The 20267-nt window shown below is 44.0% G+C and overlaps 1 protein-coding gene across 3 annotated transcripts; it reads left to right on the top strand.

Moving 5' to 3' along the window:
- Positions 1-3710: 3710 nt before the first annotated feature.
- Positions 3711-19789, top strand: LOC131190643 (glycoprotein-N-acetylgalactosamine 3-beta-galactosyltransferase 1-A-like). Of its 3 annotated transcripts, XM_058167990.1 has the most exons (5): positions 3796-3813; positions 10012-10148; positions 11351-11594; positions 13280-13944; positions 16256-19789. In XM_058167990.1, the coding sequence occupies exons 3-5, from the start codon at positions 11390-11392 to the stop codon at positions 16472-16474; spliced, it is 1089 nt and encodes a 362-aa protein (XP_058023973.1). In that variant the 5' UTR covers positions 3796-3813; positions 10012-10148; positions 11351-11389; the 3' UTR covers positions 16475-19789. The 3 variants fall into 3 exon arrangements, with proteins under 3 accessions (XP_058023974.1, XP_058023973.1, XP_058023975.1); XM_058167991.1 differs by lacking the exon at positions 10012-10148 and having other exon boundaries at positions 3711-3813; positions 16256-19732; XM_058167992.1 differs by lacking the exons at positions 3796-3813; positions 10012-10148 and adding an exon at positions 3850-3937 and having other exon boundaries at positions 16256-19732.
- Positions 19790-20267: the final 478 nt, after the last annotated feature.

Raw genomic sequence — 20267 nt, 5'->3', positions numbered from 1 at the left:
AATCAGTATTTGCTGGCCCAACACACCACCCCCTGCCAAGTGACAAACCAGACTCCCGCAGAGTTGCTGATGGGTCACCGTCTTAGAACCATACTAGATAGGCTACACCCCTCATACACCCCTGAAAGGGTTCCAGGACTGGGTGGCCAGACTAGGCAGTTTACCCTGAGGGACCCAGTATATGCGCAGTGTTTTGGGGGAACAGAGAAGTGGCTACCTGGTCACGTGGTTCACTTATCTGGGCCGTATTCTTATAGGGTCCAATTGGCAGACGGCCGCATCTGGAGACGCCACATTAATCAACTAAGGCATCGCCTGGCCACCGATGGGGAAGACCAATCAACAGTGAGGCCTCGACAAGACGTCCTTCCCCGGCCGACAGAGCTATTGAGGCAGACACCTGCAGACCTCACGACTGACCCCTTTGTTCCCAGGGGGCCCACAGCCAATAGTGATAAACCGATGCCCGATTTGGCATTACAAGCTGAAAATACATCTCGGAGCATTCCACCAGGGTTCCCAGCAATCCAGAAAGACACAAGTCAACGCAGACACAACATTTCACACCCCACCGATTCATTCTCGTCGGAACTCTTACCTGAATATACTCCAGGCCTTGCTGCCGATGATCGCTATCCGTTGGTGGAGACTTCTATTCAGGACAAGGACAGTCAGGTGCCTTCCAGTTCCACGCCGCTTGTTGAACTCAGACGTTCAAGTCGTAGCCGTCGTCCACCAGCTTATTTGGCTGACTATGACTGCGCGATCCGAGGGGTGAGGGGTGTTGTGTCCTCGCACATATGACCGGCCGCAGCCAGGATGACAAACAACCAATTGGAGTGGTTGAAGAGCCGGCAACAGCAAGAGCGGGAAGCCAAGGAAGTTCCTATTGTCTGGCGTTTTGACAGCTAGCCTTGTGTTGTTGCAAGAAGTTCTGTCAGAGGTTTTTCAGTATTGTATTCGGCTCCGTTAGAGCAGTTGAATGTTCCGTTGTGTTAAGCCTGAATAAACGAGAAGTCTGTTTGAACCGGCTGTCCTTGAGTTTCCCTTGAAACTTAATAGTTTCCTTTTAGCTTACCAAGCCGTAAAACTGCTTGTGCCACCCTATTGCTGGGCAGGAATTGGCCAGAGTGCAGTCGCCTTCCTTGTGGATGGCTTCATCTTGAAGATGGAGTGAAGGTGGGAAGGAATGTTCCATTGCTGGGTAATGGGAGAGGGGAGTGGACTGTGATGTCTCTTTCCTTGGAAATAAAGGAGATGGAGTACAGATAGTTGCATTAAAGGGTTAGACTAGGATTGAGGGAGACCAAGTTTTAAGACTGTCTTTAGCCAGTGAAAGTCACTGGATGATTTTGAATCAGATATTCTTTCTTGGCCACTGATCTCACAGAGATGAAGAGAGCTCTTCAATTTGTTCTTAATTGTTGGGCAGATGAATGATTTAGATCAGTGGTGGGCTGCTAGCGGTTTGCCCCTCAGCAGCGAACCAATAGTGGCAGCGGCGGGAGGCTCCGCCCATCCACCCAGATGTCTCTGCGCATGTGAAGAAGCGTCACTCGTGCGGGGGCATGCATGCCCGTGAGCGAACCAGTAGTGAACAAAAATGAAACCCACTACTGATTTAGACTCACGGGCACTGAGTGGGATCTGTATTTTGAGCCTCTCCAGAAGGAAAGACAAATGTGTTAGTTGCTGCAATATAATCTGGGTTTTGTAATCCAGAGCAAGCATGTTGCTACAGAGGATAGCTTCAACCAGATGCAACTGCCACCTCAATTTGCTACAGTGCGGCAGTCCAAGCCTAATTTCTGGACACCATAATGAAGACAATTATTGAATAGGTTCAGACCTATTCTCACTTGCTCCACAGTAGGTAAGAATAGAATTAATGGGATGCAACTTCAAGGGTGTGTAGATGCAGATGAGACCTTTGGAAGAAGCTTCCTTGAAAATAAGAGCTGTCAATTAGTGGAACAGGGTGATTTCTTCTCCTTCTTTGGAGGTTTTTAAACAGAGTCTAGATATTCATCTATTAGGGGTGGCATAGTAAATCCCGTAATGCGCAGGGAGGTGGACTTGATGATCTTATAGATCCCTTCCAACTCTAATGTCTCCTAGAAAGCATTACTGAAGGGCCAGCTTAGCTTCTTTAGGAAAGCTGTTCCAGAGGATTGAAGCATGCTTTCTGGTTCTCATTGCCCTGGCTTTATGTAAATAAGAAGTACATCTATAAAGCCACTCCTTAATGCTTATTTACATAGTAGGGTGGTGGATTTTTTTGGTCGGGAATTGTTTTATATGCCCTGTTTGTTACTTTTCCTTCTGTTGACTTTCCTTTCCCCAAGTCCAGGTGTTGTGCTGCTCTTACAAGGAAGTGCTCATTTAATTTTTTTTTTATTTGGTTTACAGTATGAGTACAGTATGAGTAATCTACCATTTCATCAGATATGAAGCAAAGATTTATAGAAAATCCTAAAAAAAAATATCAAATTGGATGTTTGGGTGGCAAGATTGCTAAAATTGAACCCTTTCGCCAGAATGTTCAGAAGACAAAGTCTTACATATTCACAGTTACTGTCTTTCTTGAATTTGGCTGAGGATGTCCCAATTAAAATCCATCCCCCATAATCAACCAAAGGCAAATCTCTGACTTGGTAAACTGGAACCTTAAAACAATGAACTAATAATTAGTTATATATTAATTATATTTTAACTGATTTTTTTCCCCTTACATGGAGGGAAAAACTCTCTGCAACTCTCTCTCAACTTTGGCCTGAAAGAAAGCCAGTTTATGGAGCATTTTTCCATAAACACAGTGTGTGCGTATGCCTATGCACACACACAAACACACACACACACACACACACACTCACAGGTCCTTAATGTAAGTCGGCCTGCCAGAATAGCAATAAGCTATCCTAACCCTGGTTCTCATGTCTCGCTAACAGATTGGTCACAGGGAAATATTTTGATGGTGCCAAATAGCTGGTGAACAGCCAATGACAAATATTTCTCATTTACTGTCCTAAAATACAAGAATCTCCGAGAGGAATTTGCCAACCTGGATGAAGATTGGTCTAGACCAGGGGTCTCCAACCTTAGCAACTGTAAGCCTGGAGACTTCAACTCCCAGAATTCTCCAGCCAGCTTTGCTGGCTGGGGAATTCTGGGAGTTGAAGTCCACCAGGCTTACCGCTGCGAAGGTTGTAGACCCCTGGTCTAGACTGGTCTAGAAAACACCAGCCCTTCGATCCAGGGCTATCATAACAGCAGCCATTGGATCCTGCTTTGCTCTTTACCTCAACCCCTTAAAATCCTTGGCAGCTCTTCAGGTTTTTTTTTATTTTTTTTTATTTTTATTTCTTTTTGTCACAACAGTATACACAAACAATTGTCATAGATAAAACAACATATCTTGAAGAAAATATATATATATATGGGTTCAAGGATTACTCTCCCCCAAGCTTTAAAAAAGCCTTAACCTGCTGTAAAATCTGCTTTGGGAGCCGAAAACATGGATCGGGGCTCCCTATTGCTCCCTCGGCCCTTCCACCACCACCTCCCACCGTCCAGTACAGAAGCGAGCACAAAACAAACATCCCGTCTCCGGCTTCAGCGCCCTCTCCCTCCACGTGCCTTCTCCGCCCTAAAACCCCACCCTCGCCTTTAGCCTTACTGGTCAGGGAGCCAATCGGGGCAGGACTTGCGGGATGCCAGCCAATGGGTGCACCCGGGGGCCGGCCGTGTGCCTTAGAGCCGCTTGAATTTGGCATCCAGGCTTGGCCGCCGCCTAACCGGCGGCCGGCTTCACAAGTAAGTAGGGTGGAGGCGGGCGGTGGGATAGTCTGCCTCCCCTTTATAGGACCGTGGAGTCGCCTCTTGTCTTTTGCCTTCTTGCGGGTCTTGCGTTGAGCGGCGACGTCCCGAAGCAGCGGAGGTAACAGATTTGAGAGAATTGGAAGGGACCTTGTAGGGTCATCTAGTCCAACCCCCCCATCCCTGCTAAGCAGGAGACCCTACACCATTTCTGACAGATGGCAGTCCAGTTTCTTCTTGAAAGCTTCCAGTGATGAAGCTCCAATAACTCCTGAAGGCATTCCATTGGCTGATTGTTCTCACTGTCAGAAAATTTCCCTTCATTTCCAGGTTGAATCATCCTCTTCAGGCTGTGCTGCTTGCTGTTCTTTCTCTTCTTCCACCGCCACTTTCCATCTTGTAGCATCACCGAGGTTTCTAGTTGGCTTCTCTTAGTGTTTGCTTCTCTTAGTGTTTGGATCCTGGAGTGGGTTTTATTTTATTTTTATTTTATTTATTTAAATAATAATAATAATAATAATAATAATAATATGCATGCCCCTTACAGACCTCTTAGGAATGGGATGAGGTCAACAGCAGACAGTCTAAGGTTAAAGTTTTGGGGGTTTGAGGAAGAAACCACAGAGTCAGGTAGTGCATTCCAGGCATTGACCACTCTGTTCTTGAAGTCGTATTTTCTGCAATTGAGTTTGGAGCGGTTTAGCTTGAGTTTGTATCTATTATTTGCTTGTGTATTGTTGTGGTTGAAGCTGAAGAAGTCATTGACAGGTAGGACATTGTGGTAGATAATTTTATGTACTATGCTTAGGTCAGACTGAAGTCAGTGTAGTTCTAAGTGGTCTAAGCCCAAAATTTGGAGTCTGGTGGCATAAGGTATTTTATTGCGAGCAGAGGAGTGGAGGACTCTTCTTATGAAATATCTCTGGATTCATTCAGTTGTATTAATGTCCGATATGCAGTGTGGGTTCCAGACAGATAAGCTGTATTCAAGAATCGGTCTGGCAACAGTTTAGTATGCCCTAGTTTGCAGTTCAATATTATTCATATATTATTCATATAATATTGTTCAGCTAAGCCATTGTTGTGGACAGGAGCCAGTGCCCAGCTATGCATGTTTACATCACGATTTTCCCATGGGGAACTTGAGAGACCTTTTCACTATTCTCAGTGATCATGTAGGAAATATCTCTTGTGACCTGAAGATCTATCTGGGTGGATTTACAGAATGCAGAAAACAGAAATAATGTAATTGGAAGGAATCTTGGAAGTCTTCTAGTCCAATCCTCTGCTCAAGCAGGAAACCCGATATTACACCTGACAAGTGGCTGTCCAGTCTCTTCTTAAAACAGTGATGAAACACCCACAACTTCTGAAGACAAGCTGTTCCACTAGTTAATTGTTCTCACTCTTAGGAAGGTTCTCTTTAGTTCTAGGTTGTTTCTCTCCTTGATTAGTTTCCATCCATTGTTTCTTGTCTTGCCTTCTGAAAAAGTGCTCTGAAAAATAGGTTGACCCCCCTTTGCTTTGTGGCAGTCCCTCAGATATTGGAACATTGCTATCATGTCACCCCTAGTCCGTCTTTTCTCTAGAGTAGCCATACTCAGTTCCTGCAATCGCTCTTCATATGTTTTAGTCTCCAGGCCCTTAATCATCTTCATTGTTATTCTCTGCACTTTTTCCAAAGTCTCAACATGTTTTTCATAATGTGATGACCAAAACTGGATGCAGTAATCCAGATGGGGTCTTACTAAGGTTTTATAAAGCGGTACTAATACTTCACATGATCTTGACTCTATCCCTCTGTTTATGCAACCAAGGATTGTATTAGCTTTTTTGGCGGCGGCTGCACACTGCTTGCTCATATTTAAATGATTGTCCAATAGGACTTGAAGATCCCTCTCACAGTTACTACTTTCAGTCAGTACTTACACATTTGGTTTTTCCTGCCTGGGTGTGAAACCTTACTTTTCTCTACAATAAATTTCATTTTGTTAGATAGGGCCAGTGTTCAGGTATGTCAAGATCCATTTGGATCCTGAGCCTGTCAACTGGAGCAAGGGTCTCCAACCTTGGCAACTTTAAGCCTGGAGGACTTCAACTCCCAGAATTCCCCAGCCAATGAAGCAAATTGGGGAATTCTGGGAGTTGAAGTCCACCAGGCTTAAAGTTGCCAAGGTTGGAGACCCCTGATCTGGAGTGTTGTTGGCTATTCCTGCCAGTTTAATGTCATCTGCAAATTTGATGAGTTTACCTTCTTTTCCCTGATCTAAGATGTTTATGAAGATATTGAAGAGTACCGGACGTAAGATGGCTGTGTATTCTTCAATATCTTAATATTAATCAATATTAAGAATATTGATTACAATATATAATTTTAAATTTTTAAATAATTTGAATAAGAACTTAATATGAAGATAATTAAATTCTTAATGTTAATCAATAGTATGAATTTAATATTCTTAATATGAAGAATTTAATATTGGCTGTCAGTTTACGGAGGTACAAATGGACAGGTGTACATTCCAAAATGGTGCTAATTTGCATGTCCTGCACAGGGGAAATTGTGATAATACAGATAGAAAAATTCTTAGAAAAGTTCCTGAACAGATTGTACATGCAGCTTAGTTTATATGGCCTTTAAAAAGGGAGGAGAAAACATATACAAATAAGTTCAAATTTTGCCAAGTAAAATATAATTGTGCAAACTTTGGAAAGTAAACATATGTATCTCTATGTAACCTACCTTTGTTTAAAGCCCTAAACTCACAATCTTTCAGGTTCTAGCCTGGTGCCTTTAACCACTGTGCCAGGGGCCCCCAAAACAGTTTGAATAGAATAGAATTGAATTTTTAATTGGCCAAGAGTGATTGGACACACAAGGAATTTGTCTTGGTGCATATGCTCTCAGTGTACATAAAAGAAAAGATACCTTCATCAAGAATCATAAGGTACAATACTTAATGATAGTCACAGGGTACAAATAAGCAATCAGGAAACAATATCAATATAAATCGTAAGGATATAAGCAACAAAGTTACAGTCATACAGTCATAAGTGGAAGGAGATGAGAAGATTAATAGTAATGCAGATTTAGTAAATAGTTTGACAGTGTTGAGGGAATTATTTGTTTAGCAGAATGATGGCTTTCAGGAAAAAACTTGTTCTTGTGTCTAGTTGTTCTGGTGTGCAGTGCTCTGTAGCGTCGTTTTGAGGGTAGGAGTTGAAACAGTTTATGTCCAGGATGCGAGGGGTTTGTAAATATTTTCACAGTTCTCTTTTTGACTCGTGCAGTATACAGGTCCTCAATGGAAGGCAGGTTGGTAGCAATTTTTTTTTCTGCAGTTCTAATTATCCTCTGAAGTCTGTGTTTTTCTTGTTGGGTTGCAGAACCAAACCAGACAGTTAAAGAGGTGCAGATGACAGACTCAATAATTCCTCTATACTGCTCCCTCTTCCTATTTTTCCTCACTATAACAACCCTGTGAAGTCCCTTGGCAGAGAGAGAACACAGCTGGTCCAAAGTTCGCACGGGGTTTTCCTAGTCCAACTTCTCAACTATTAGATCATACAGTTAATTCACTGCCTTTTCCCAATTATGAACTTATCCTGATCTTCCAGCCTAGCTTCAGATGATGCCTTTTGTTCTTTATTTATGTATACTTTGTTCTTTCTTTCTTTATTATTCGCATATAGCTGCCCGTCTCATATGTATGACTCTGGGGGATTTACAAATAATTAAAAGCCAACATAAAAACAAAAGTGACAAACAATACAAAAAGAACAATTTAAAGAACAGGAAAAACAAAAGGAAGGAAACAGTGTGGAAATAGAATAGAATTCTTTTATTGGCCAAGTGTGATTGGACACACGAGGAATTTGTCTTTGGTGCATATGCTCTCTTGTGTACATAAAGAAAAAATAAAATATATTCATCAAGAATCATAAGATACAACAACATATAAATATATTAAAACCATCCTAAAGATTAATAAGATTTACAGTTGACATAATTGCATTTAGCAGTAATATTCTACCTCTGTGCTGACTCCACCCTATTTCCTGATCTCCTTGCCCATTGGCCGAAAACATGTTTTCAGAGTTTTTTGAAAGGCCAGAGTTTAGCCGGGGTGGGTTTTCTTCATAGGACTCGCTGAAGACTGGTCCCTTGTTCTAACTAACACAAAGGACTATTATCTTGGTGACTCTCCCTCCATCCTCTGCAAATAAGGGTTCCAATGGCATCAGGACTTTGAGAAAGATTCCCTCGCACCAGAATAAGTAGAAGGGTTAGCGCCTCCCTTTAAAGAAGGTTGTTTTGGTAAAACAGACCCAACTGATGAGGGCATAGCATTCTGGCTCCAGGGCCAACTAATTTCTAGCAATGAAAACCAGCTTATTCTCTAGGCTAAGAAAGGGCATCAACAGGAGGTGCCATATTTAGTGATGTGGGAAACTGAGAGGGGGGATGGCAGGGGTGAAATCCAGCAGGTTCTGACCAGTTCTGGAGAACTGGTAGCGGAAATTTTGAGTAGTTTGGAGAACCGGTAAATACCACCTCTGACTGGTCCCGCCGCCATCTGTTCTCTGCCTCCCGAGTCCCAGCTGATTGGGAGGAAACGGGGATTTTATAGTATCCTTCCCCTGCCACGGCCACCAAGCGTGGCAGGGGAAGGAATCGGTAGTAAAACTTTTTGAATCCCACCACTGGTTGAGAGAGGCCTCAATCAAGTTCAAAATCAATTTAGTCGCTATAGCTATACAATCCATAATTATAATTAATAACAGCCGCAAGACTTTTGATTGCTCAATATTGGAAGAAAGAAGAATTACCTACAATTGAAGAATGGACACTTAAAGTATCAAATCTGGCAGAAATGGCAAAAATTTCTGCTTATTTGAAAGACTATACACAAGAAAAATATATTTTAGAATGGAAAATGTGGATTGATTATATTCAAAATAAGTATCAGATAAAAAAATATCGAATAGCATATGAGTAAATTTAGGAAATATTTTGTATTAGATATATTTTTGAAGGAGAGGGGAATTGAGAGTGTGATTATGTGTGGAGTGACTAGAGATTATAATTTAAGATTTATTTTGGATTATGATTGTTAGTTTTGATACCCTGCATTTTGTTCTGGGAAGTCGGTGGGGGGGGGATAAGGGGGAGGGGAACTGTGGGGGGATGAGGGTAGAGGATGGAGTGATGGTTAATGTACAGGGATTATTGAAGATGTATAAATATAATTAATGTAGGGTCGGGTCTGCCCAGCTACCATTTTAGAATGGTGAGGAGGGAGAAAGGAGGAGAGAGTAGGAGGTAGGAAAGAGGGGAAGAGGGGGAGAAGAGGAAGGAAGAGGGGTAGACGAGGGAGAAGGAAGGTGTAGGGTGGAGGGAGGAGAGGATGTAGATAAGAGAAGGGGAGGAAGCTCTGGAAAGTAGAAGAAGGTAGAAGAGGGAAGAAAGTTAAAAGGAGGGGGTGGTGACTGGGCAAGCCCGACTAATTGTATATGACTGTACATTGGATGAGTTGTTGGATATGAATGTTTTTTATATTTTATATAAAAAAGAGAGAGGCCTCAGTCATGGGGATGAGCAGCCAGGGTTTTTGGGTTCCAGGAGGAAATGTTAGGGCCAACTGTTTGTCCATCCCCTGGATAATATGTTGGGAATCAGCCTTTGATCCTACTTCCCGCCCACATAAGTGCCTTCCTATGATATTTGAGATGCAGTTCATGGGGGATCCAGAATAGCCCAAATACCAGATCTAGCTTGTCTGAGCAAACAATGGGCTGGCCATTTCTGACTGTCTTCGAACAGAGATCAATTCAAGGCTGTCACTTTCCAAAGCAGGGGAAGTCCCAGCAGTTCCTTTCTTGTAAAACCAGGAAGGGTGCTGGGCCCAAAGCAAAGCTAAGCCCTCACCTCCTCTGGTGGTTTGCCCTTGTTGTCTTCCTAGGACTCGGAGTGATTGACTCAAGGTTACCACCTGGTTTAGCATCCAAGGCGGGACTACTAAACTCATGATCTCCCAGTTTCCAGCCAGTTTCTAATAGGTTGGATAGCACTAGTTAGGACTTGCCTTTAATTTGTCCCCACAGCCCTACTTGTGTCGACGCATTAAGAATTAGGCAACTCTGTAAATCTTCAGCAACAGAGGGATTAAAGGGCAAATATTTTAATCCGATTAGGAAGAAATGGAATTGGATTTTAATCACTACATCTGCCTTCCGCCTGCTACCTACAAAATAGTTTGATGCCGTGAGATCTCTCACCCAACCTATTCTCCCAATTGCAGGCTTGACTGTTAAAGCTGCAAACAGCACAGGTGTGTATAGTATATTTGGTGATCAATATTGACGCAGAAATAGACGATATATATATAAGTGATAGAAACAGTGATAGAAATAGCAGTCACAGTCCCTTCACTATGAGATATTTCTATCTAGATTTAAAAAAAACAACCAGTTATGCTAAGGCAATTTAAAGAAATGAAACCTTTTGGAAACAAAAGGTTGCAGGCAGTGGTGTGGTAGTGATTGCTGTGGACTTTTTATCTAGCAGACCAAACCAGGTAAGATACCTCTTCTTTGAAGAAGGAGACACATTGATCTGTGTCTTCTTAGATGAGGAAATTGCATCCTCAGATGTATTATTTATGGTTAGCTAGCTGGAGTTGCAACCTCAACACATCCGAAGCGCACCAGGTTGGGGAAAGTTGGGGAAGCTGTACAGTCTTCCGCAGTCTGTAGAACTATAGTCTCTGGTCCAAAATAGGTATTTTTATTGGCATTTATTTGTTTCTAAGAGTTTTCTACTAGGGTCCAGGAAGAACCTGGGATATATCCACAGCCTGTAGAGCAGTAGTGGGTTTGAAATTTTTTTACTACCGGTTCTGTGGGTGTGGCTTGGTGGGCATGGCAGGGGAAGGAAACTGTAAAATCTCCATTCCCACCCCACTCCAGAGGAAGGTTGCTGCAAAATCCCCATTTCCTCTCGATCAGCTGGGACTCGGGAGGCAGAGAATAGATGAAGGCGGGGCCAGTCAGAATTTTTACTACCGGTTCTCCGAACTACTCAAATTTTTCGCTACCGGTTCTCCAGAACTGGTCAGAACCTGCTGAAACCCACCTCTGCTGTAGAGATGTTAAAACTGAGAAAATCTGGTGACCTAGTCATAACTTGAAGCTTTCAAGAAGAGGCCGGACTGCCGTCTGTCAGAAATGGTGTAGGGTCTCCTGCTTGGGTGTGGGGGTTGAACTAGATGGTCTAGAAGGCTCCTTCCAAATATTCCGATTCGAATTATTCCAATTATTCTGTTAACTTTATGTTATAGATTTTGGAACACCATATAACAGTCCATACATCTCCGCATTAGATGTGTGTACACTTCCCACCCAATTTACTTGATTCCAGTGGTATTTGGAATAAAATGAAGATAGGATTCCACACCTGACCTTGGGATGTAGCAATAATGTTGGTGGTCAACAGAGGCTTCTTCCACTTAATTCTGCTTTTCCCCCATTACAGGCTACGTGACGCATCTTCACTTGAGGTTTTTAACCTGGCATGGGTGTATCAGGCTCCAAGTCTTCCTTTGCGGCTTTCCTCCTGGGCCTCATTTCTGGCTTTTTTAGCATCTTCTACCTTGTGCAAAATGTGACATGGGAAGGATCCCTGCGTCATGGCCTCCAGATGCCACATGGCTCCAAGGATCTAGAAAGCGTGTTAGCTAAATCAGGTCTTGTCAGTTCTGCACATTTACTCAAAGCAGGTAAGAGCAGAAGAGAACAGGTCCAGCAGAATCCTTTCCCCCATCCTGGTGTCCTCAGGATTGCCATAGCAGTCATAAGGAATAGAGGTTGTATTCCAGGGGTGAAATCCAGCAGGTTCTGACAGGTTCTGGAGAACCAGTAGCGGAAATTTTGAGTAGTTCAGAGAACCGGCAAATACCACCTCTGGCTGGATGCAGAGTGGGGAGGGAATGGGGATTTTGCAATATCCTTCCCCTGCCACGGCTACCAAGCCACACCCACAGAACCAGTAGGAAAAAAAATTGGATTTCACCCCTGTTGTATTCCAGATTGGGAAAGGAAAGTACATTAGAAAGGAATAAGTATGGATATGTGCAGTGGTGGTATTCAGCCAGTTCGGATCAGTTCGGGTGAACTGGTAGTGGCGACCTGTGCGCCCCCCCATGCTGTCCTATTTAGCCATGTTTTCTTAAGCCACGTGCATGCGTGCAAACCACACATGTGCAGAAGGTCACGTGCATGCGTAGAAGGCGCATGCACGAGAGAAGTGAGCGTGCTCACACTTTCAGTGCATGGCGAACCGGTGGTAAAATGATGTGAAACCCACCTTTGGTTATGTGCCTTTTCACTTAGACCAATATTAAGCTTTTGCCTAAATGAATAGTTGAAAATACTTGTAAAACGTCCAATGTGTTTTTGTAGGTTTGATGTATTGTGATTTCTTTTGTGTTGATTGCTGGAAAGTTTCACTTCAGATTAGTTAGCTGGGGAAGCTTTTTTGCCCTATCACACTTACCAAACTAAATAGGGAGTGTGGGTCCCTAATTTAACCTTTTGCCCGACTTTAAATGCTCCATATGGTCCAGTCAAAAGAGGTTGCAGTCAAGCAGATTGTGCTGGCTGATGATCTGGACCACGCTAAATGATTCATGTCTGGGAACATCTTGCAATGAATTATATTCTGCAGTGCTACTGAGATGTACAGTGTGTTTCTCGGTCAGCTAGTCTTGGCTGCAAGGAACAGTTTTACCTTGCAGCTGATGAATGAGATGTAAAACGATATAATTGTGTGTACCGTATTGTCATTGGGGCATTTGTGGTCACGGAATCTGAGAATTTTGAAGTGGGATTTTGAGGCCCGGGCTTTAGGAGCATCTGCTGATGTAGCCGTTGAACTCCTGTGGTCTAAGAACAAGTTAAACTTGAAATCAATACAGGTAGTCCTCGACTTACGACCACAATGGAGCCCAACATTTTGGTTGCTAAGTGAGACATTTGTTAAGGGAGTTTTGCCCCATTTTTACGACCTTTCTTGCCATGGTTGTTAAGTGAATCACTGCAGTTGTTAAGTTAGGGACATGGTTGTAAAGTAAATCCGGCTTCCCCATTGTCTTGTCAGAAGGTCACAAAAGATGGTCCCATCAGCCCAGAACACCGCAACCCTCATCAATATGAAGAGATATGAATAAATATGAATACAGCTGTCAAGCATCTGAATTTTGATCAGGTGATCATGGGGACGCTGCAACAAGGTTGGAAAAAAACAGTCACGAGTCACATTTTCCACTGACCTTGTACCTTTGAATGGTCACTAAATGAGCTGTTGTAAGTCGAGGACTACCTGAACCTAGTAGATATAAATCTTAGGTTCCTAAGATGACCAATCATTGAAAAAATGCTAACTCTTTGGTTCCCTCTTCCTCAGGTGAGTATAACAGTGTGGCAGATGAACTGTATGACAAGGTGCGGATTCTGTGCTGGGTGATGACAGGGCCCCAAAACTTGGAGAAGAAAGCCTCCCACGTCAAGGCCTCTTGGACCCGTCATTGCAACGTGGTCCTTTTCATGAGTTCAGTGGAAGACAAAGACTTTCCCGCTGTAGGACTGGATACCAAGGAAGGCAGGGACCACCTCTACTGGAAAACCATCAAGGCTTTCCATTATGTGCACACACATCACTTTGAGCAGGCCGACTGGTTCCTCAAAGCAGACGACGATACCTTTGTGGTGCTCGAAAACCTCCGATGGCTCCTCTCCAACTACTCCTCCGACAGGCCCATCTATTTTGGGAAGCGCTTCCGGCCCTTTGCCAAGCAAGGCTATATGAGTGGGGGCGGGGGCTACGTCCTGAGCAAGGAGGCCCTGCGTCGTTTCATTGCGGGCTTTGCCACCAAGGTCTGCAGTCACACGTCGTCAGTAGAGGACCTGGCTCTGGGCCAGTGCATGGAGAAGATGGGCGTGGAAGCTGGCGACTCCCGGGACACGAGAAAGAGGGAGACCTTCCATCCTTTTGTGCCCGAGCAGCACTTGACAGGGAAGGTCTCAAAAAGCTCCTGGTACTGGGCTTATTGCTATTATCCTATTATGGAGGTAGGTGGCACACTAAGCTTTCTCCTGCAAGGGTGAAGCAGTTTCTTTTAGGGTTTTCTATCAAGAACTTTCTTTGGTGCTGCTCAGAGGCGGAATGGGACAACTTGCCACCACCAACTTACCATGGCCAACTTGCCATGGCCAACTTGCCATGGCCAAACTTACCATGGCCAACTTGCCATGGCCAACTCACTGTGGCCAACCTGCCATGGACAATTTACCATGGCCAACTCTCCATGGGACATCACGGGACAAGAGTCACACTAATATTGAAGAAAATAGTGGAATAGTATCACTAAAGAAAGGATGCCTAAGGAGGGACAAAATGAAATGTGAATGACAAAAATTAAAATATTTTGTTAACTATTTAAAATAATCAAATTGAATTGTTGAACCTGTGGCAGGTTGGCCATGGTGAGTTGTCCTGCGGTGAGTTGTCCATGGCGAGTTGACCAGAGGTGGGTTTCTCCAGGTTCTGACCAATTCTGGAGAACCGGTAGTGGACATTTTGAGTAGTTCGGAGAACCGGTAGTAAAAATTCTGACTGGCCCCTCCCCCATCTATTCTTGCCTCCCATGTCCCAGCTGATCGGGAGGAAATAGTGATTTTACAGTATCCTTCCCCTGCTACGCCCACCAACCGGTAGTAAAAAATTTTGAATACCACCACTGGAGTTGACCATGGTGAGTTAGCTGAGGCAAGTCGTCGTAAAACCCTCTCAGAGGTGCCTGAGGTTGAATCTGGGATCGCTTGGATGTGGATGGCTATTGCAGACCCTTTTGCCTTCCCTAGAACCCCTGTAAATTGCTGAGCGTAGTTGTACAATACAGACTAGAAACCATGAACATGGACCTGCTACAATCCCCATTTTTCTAATCCTAGACTATGCTGCTGAGACCAATGGGGTTAAATATACAGCCACAATTTGAAGATCGTGGGTTCTTCAGCAGCTTTCTCTGCTTACCTCTAAGTCAACCATTTCTATACATAAGGTTTTCTTGGTGATGACAAAATGCCTCTCCAGCTGTTGGCTAGTCTGTGGTGGATGGGACACGTTCCTGTCTTTGTGTAGGGCGGTCAGATGAAAGAGAAGGCGAGGCTTACGTACTCTTGTACTTGCCTAGGAAAATAATTTTTCAGCAGATAGCCTTTACACTACAAACCTTTTCTCCCACAAAGGGATAGGAGAAGGAGTAAATGCTCTTTTTCTCTTGCATTTGCTTCATTCCCAGCTGCTATTTTTCAAGCCCGAGGTTCGGCAATGATGTTGCCTCTGGAAGCTGGTAGACTTAGGAGGGTTGCTTGATGCCATACTGAGCCGCCGGATGGGGATGGCTAGGAGGGGGTTACACTGGATGAGCAAAAGGGTCCCGTATAAATGGGCAAACGGGAAACAAGGATGGATAACCCTGTCTGACCAAAGAATAATTTGAAGTCAGGAATTGGAAGACAAATGTGTCAGAAATATGTTTAACCTTAGTAGGGGAATTTGGATTCAGTGACCCTAGGATTAAGTGATTAACTGGAGATTAGCTAATGCTTGCTGTGAGCTGAAATGGAAAGACGCCAACTGTAATTGCTCTTTCAGGAAACTTTTCAAAGCAGATTACTTTTGACTGTATGTATGCATGTGTGCATGAAGGAGAGTTTCTTTTAAAAAATGTTTTTGTAATATCAGAATAAGGGAACTTGTGATTCTTCAATATCTCAAGGGCCACTAGGCCCAAACCAGCAAGGCTTTTCATGAAATAACTAGTGAAGTCATAGGTTCCTCACTCTTATTTGCATTCTTCTTAACATAATAGTTTCTTGTGACTTTTTGGTTTTTTTAACAAGCAGAATCAAGAGTCTGCTACGACTCCCAGCAGGGCCCCCTCCTACTTCAGATTGCAGAAATCTCATCAGATCTTAGCTTGCTCTCCTGAGAGCTTTCAAAAACTTGTAAGACATTGCTGAAATAATTCATGCGGGAATGTCAAAGTGGTCCTGAAACCGAGTGGCCCATAATTTCTCAGTTCCATTGATACAGGGGCCGTATTTTGTTGTTATTTTTCCATTTTTGCCTGATCATTTGAGAAGCAACCGCGTTCATATGAACAGGTCATCTAATGAAAAGATTCGGGGGAATAGAGATTTGGGATAACGGAGTGACTTCTACAACCCCAGTGCGTTGGGTCTCAAAGGCGCTTTTTCAAAAGGCAGCTGGAAGCTTCACACAGTCCTCAACCCAGCTTACAGTGATCAGAGGTAGGTCTGTAGTCTAGCCTTAGCAATTAACCCCCATTTATTTTTTATTTTTTGCCTTCCTCAGGGACCTCAGTGCTGCTCTGACCTGGCTGTCTCTTTCCACTATGTGAACTCAGAGTGGATGTACACCCTGGAATACCTCACTTACCATCTGCGTGCCTATGGTTACCGCTACCGCTACCAGCCACCTTTGCCTGAGAATGCCACTCACCTTCAGCCCCATCCACCCTTGGGGGAAAACCCTAAGAGAAACAGCAATGCCTCTGAGCAGGGAAAGTTGTAAGAACCGAGTGCAAGTTCACAGCAAACCCATCCAGGCTTTTGCAGATGGTGAGGCTTGTCAGTGCCTCAATCCTGGTGGCCTGTATGGTTTATAGCGTGTTTTATAGTAAAGTAAGTGCCTTCTTCCTGGAAAGGAGAGAAATAAATATGTCCCAAGATCGGGTCATTTTCTCATTCCCTAATCTCTGTTGCTAATCTCTGTGGGACGCGATGGCTCAGTGGGTAAGAGACGCTGAGCTTGTCAATTGAAACGTCGGCAGTTCGGCGGTTCGAATCCCTAGTGCCACATAACGGAGTGAGCTCCCATTACTTGTCCCAGCTTCTACCAACCTAGCAGTTTGAAAGCACGTAAAAAATGCAAGTAGAAAAATGGGGACCACCTTTGGTGGGAAGGTAATGGTGTTCTGTGCACCTTTGGTGTTGAGTCATGCCGGCCACATGACCACGGAGACATCATCAGACAGCGCTGGCTCTTCAGCTTTGAAATGGAGATGAGCACTGCCCCCTAGAGTCAGGAATGACTAGCACGTATGTGCGAGGGGAACTTTTACCTTTTTAATCTCTGTATATGCCCACTAGCCAAAAGGAAGGATGTTATTGAAGAAGCTTTGTTGTTTTGTTGTTCCTGAAAGGGCATGAGAAGAAGGCAGAATTTGGCCAAACATGATGCTGCTTTTATCCATTCCTTCTTTGCCCTTGTTTCTGATGCCAACCAACCAGTCCTATCGCCCTGTACATGGTGTGTGCTGGGTTAAAAAGCCGAGAGTTTGGCTTTTTAAGCAGTGGGGCGGAATTTCCTGCCATTGAGTGACAAGGAAGAAGATTGTGAAGATGCATGGAAGGAACGTCTTGGAAAGTGGGATCGTTTCATGTCTTCCCTATCCAAACATAACTGCACCATAAGCAAAGAGGTACCATATCATACAATAGGCAGTATTTGGCTATTGGGAACAAGTCAGAACCCTGTCTGGACACTTGAGAGACAAGCTAGAAATAGGGCATTAAGTCTACCAGGTCACACGAATGCGACATCAGCAGTTCCAGTCCACTGAAGGATTCAGCCTATAATAAGACATTCCGCCGATGGTTTTTTTCATGATCCAGGGTGAATTGCAGTGACAAGGATTTCTGTTTAAAGGAAGATAATGGAAACAAAGCAATGGAAAATGCTGCCAAAAAGACTGCAGGGGCATTTGTCAAGAATCAAAATTGACTTGGACAGGTTTTTTTTCCCTACATCACCCCTGACTGCCCAACAACTGACTAGCATGCAGGCAGCAACCAATCCCGCAGTTAGTTATGTCTTCAGCCTCCTTATTGCCTGTACTCCCATGCCTGCTATTGAAGGCTAACACGATGGCTTAGGGCAGTGGTTCTCAACCTTTATAGTGCTGCGACCCCTTTAATACAATTCCCCACGATGTGGCGACCCCAACCATAAAATTATTTTCATTTTGAATTTATCGTGCCTGAAGCCGTATTGGCTAGCGATCTGAACTGCTTGCGATTGCCTTGAGGACGGAGGCATTAAAGCGGAGACTCCTCCCCTATTAAGTTTATCGCGCCTGAAGCCAGATTAGGCTAGCGATTGGGAGTGATTGCAGCTGGCTTGAGAGGGAGACATCAGAGCAAAGATTTCTCTCTTTTTTAATTCATCGCGCCTGAAGCTGAATTCGGCTAGCGATTTGAAGAGCCTGCAGCTGGCTTGTGGAGTCAACCATTGGAGCGCGATTCTTCGACTTGCAAGTATACTTCCCATATTTCCGATGGTCTTAGGTGACCCCTGGCAAATCGTCATTCGACCCCTAATGGGGTCCCGACCCACAGGTTGAGAACCACTGGCTTAGGGGCTAAGATGCTGAGTTTGTTGATCAAAAGGTCGGCAGTTCAGCGGTTCAAATCCCTAGTGCCGCGTAACAGGGTGAGCTCCCGTTACTTATCCCAGCTTCTGCCAACCTAGTAGTTCAAAAGCACGTAAAAAATGCAAATAGAAAAATAGGGACCACCTTTGGTGGGAAGGTAACAGCGTTCCGTGCGCCTTTGGCGTTTAGTCATGCCGGCCACATGACCACAGAGACGTCTTGGGACAGCGCTGGCTCTTTGGCTTTGAAACGGAGATGAGCACCGCCCCTAGAGTCGGGAACAACTAGCATATATGTGTGAGGGGAACCTTTATCTTTTTAACTTTCTATATGAGTCCCCGTCCGTGTGAAGCTTCTGCAGTAGAGTTAATCTCACACTATGAGAGTCTGTTTATGCCAGTAACAGATAGTTCTGGAGACAGGAGATGCCCACCTTGTGTGAGTATTACTCATCCCTGATACCGGGCTCAATCTGAAGTAATAACCAAGTGCTTTTCAGTTTTCTAACTGGGAAACATCTGATGCTTCCAAGCATCCCCACTGGCAGTTATTGACCTATAATAGTCGGAGTTCTATTTTTGATAAATTGATCCGTGTTGTGAAAAATTAGAACATATTTTTAGAAGTCCAAAAAGAATGGAAAGTACGTCCACTTCCACCGATATCCAAAACAAGGCTGTAGCCAAAAAGAATCTTCTGGGAAATGTAACAACTATTGCTTCTCATCTGACTTCCTTCTGGAAGGCAGAGATGACTAAAGCAGAGGTCTCCAACCTTGGCAACTTTAAGCCTGGCGGACTTCAACTCCCAGAATCTCCCAGAAACTGGACTAAAGCATTGATCGGTCCTTCCTGTAATGTGCTGAAAAGACCCATATGGAGATGCAGAGATGCCCAGCATCCAAGTCTCTTCATGAAGGGAGGTCTGAAATTAGAGCAGGCAGCTAATGAAACTCCCACTCCCACTCTATGACCATACGCTGCCAAAGCTGTGAGTTTTGAATTCATCCTGATAAGTTGAGGTGGTGGACCAGACTCAATATTTAATAACTGTGAAAGTTTCTCAGGACTTAAGAGATGTTGATAGATTGTCCTATTCCTTTTTAACTCTTTCTGATGTGGTGGATGATGATATATTATTCTATTGGTTTGTATAAGGCTCTGGGGGAGGGGGGATTGTACAGTATCTGTTCCTATTTACAGGTTGGAATTAAAATTAGCCATTTTTGTATATTGGAATAAATGGAACCGTTGGTCATATGGAACTAAAATTCTGTTTGTTTCAATGTCAACACAAAGTTAGACTCTAACCGTTTGAGTGCATTTCCCTAACCCCAGGGGTGAAATCCAGCAGGCTCTGACAGGTTCTGGAGAACCGGTAGCGGAAATTTTGAGTCGTTTGGAGAACCGGCAAGTACCACTTCTGGCTGGCCCCAGAGTGGGATGGGACTGGAGATTTTGCAATATCCTTCCCCCAGGAGTGGGGTGCGAATGGGTATTTCGCAGTACCGTTTCCCTGGAGTGGGGTGGGAATGGAGATTTTGCAGTATCCTTCCCCTGCCACACCCACCAAGCCACACCACACCCACCAAGCCACGCCCCCAGAACCAGTAGTAAAAAAAATTGTATTTCACCACTGCCTAACCCTATCCAAGCTGGAGAGTGACATATTGGACCTTTAGGAGGGAGGTAAATATTCACGGTGCCCTTTGCTATGCATTTCAATGCTAGAAATTTTGACCATCATCTATTTTCTTCTAGTCATATAACAGTGCTCTGTCCGCAATCACAATCCGTGGCACACATATATTATTCATATAGGAATGGTGAGTGTATGATTCATCTTATTTTTTTTTTTAAAGGAGAATTAAAATCCTTAGCTTTACGATTTTTTGGGGGGGGGGGGGAAGCCAAGGACTTAAGAACTATATAA

This window comes from Ahaetulla prasina, chromosome 2 (genome assembly GCF_028640845.1).
Source record: "Ahaetulla prasina isolate Xishuangbanna chromosome 2, ASM2864084v1, whole genome shotgun sequence".
Lineage (NCBI taxonomy): Eukaryota > Metazoa > Chordata > Lepidosauria > Squamata > Colubridae > Ahaetulla > Ahaetulla prasina.
This window is presented reverse-complemented; position numbering and strand designations above follow the sequence as displayed.

What these genes read in the sequence shown, in the direction of transcription:
- LOC131190643 (XM_058167990.1), top strand. Translation starts at nt 11,390, where the DNA reads ATGGGTGTATCAGGCTCCAAGTCTTCCTTTGCGGCTTTCCTCCTGGGC. An exon ending in TGCACATTTACTCAAAGCAG is followed by an intron (nt 11,595 to 13,279) that starts GTAAGAGCAGAA and finishes CCTCTTCCTCAG; the next exon opens with GTGAGTATAACAGTGTGGCA. An exon ending in GCTATTATCCTATTATGGAG is followed by an intron (nt 13,945 to 16,255) that starts GTAGGTGGCACA and finishes TGCCTTCCTCAG; the next exon opens with GGACCTCAGTGCTGCTCTGA.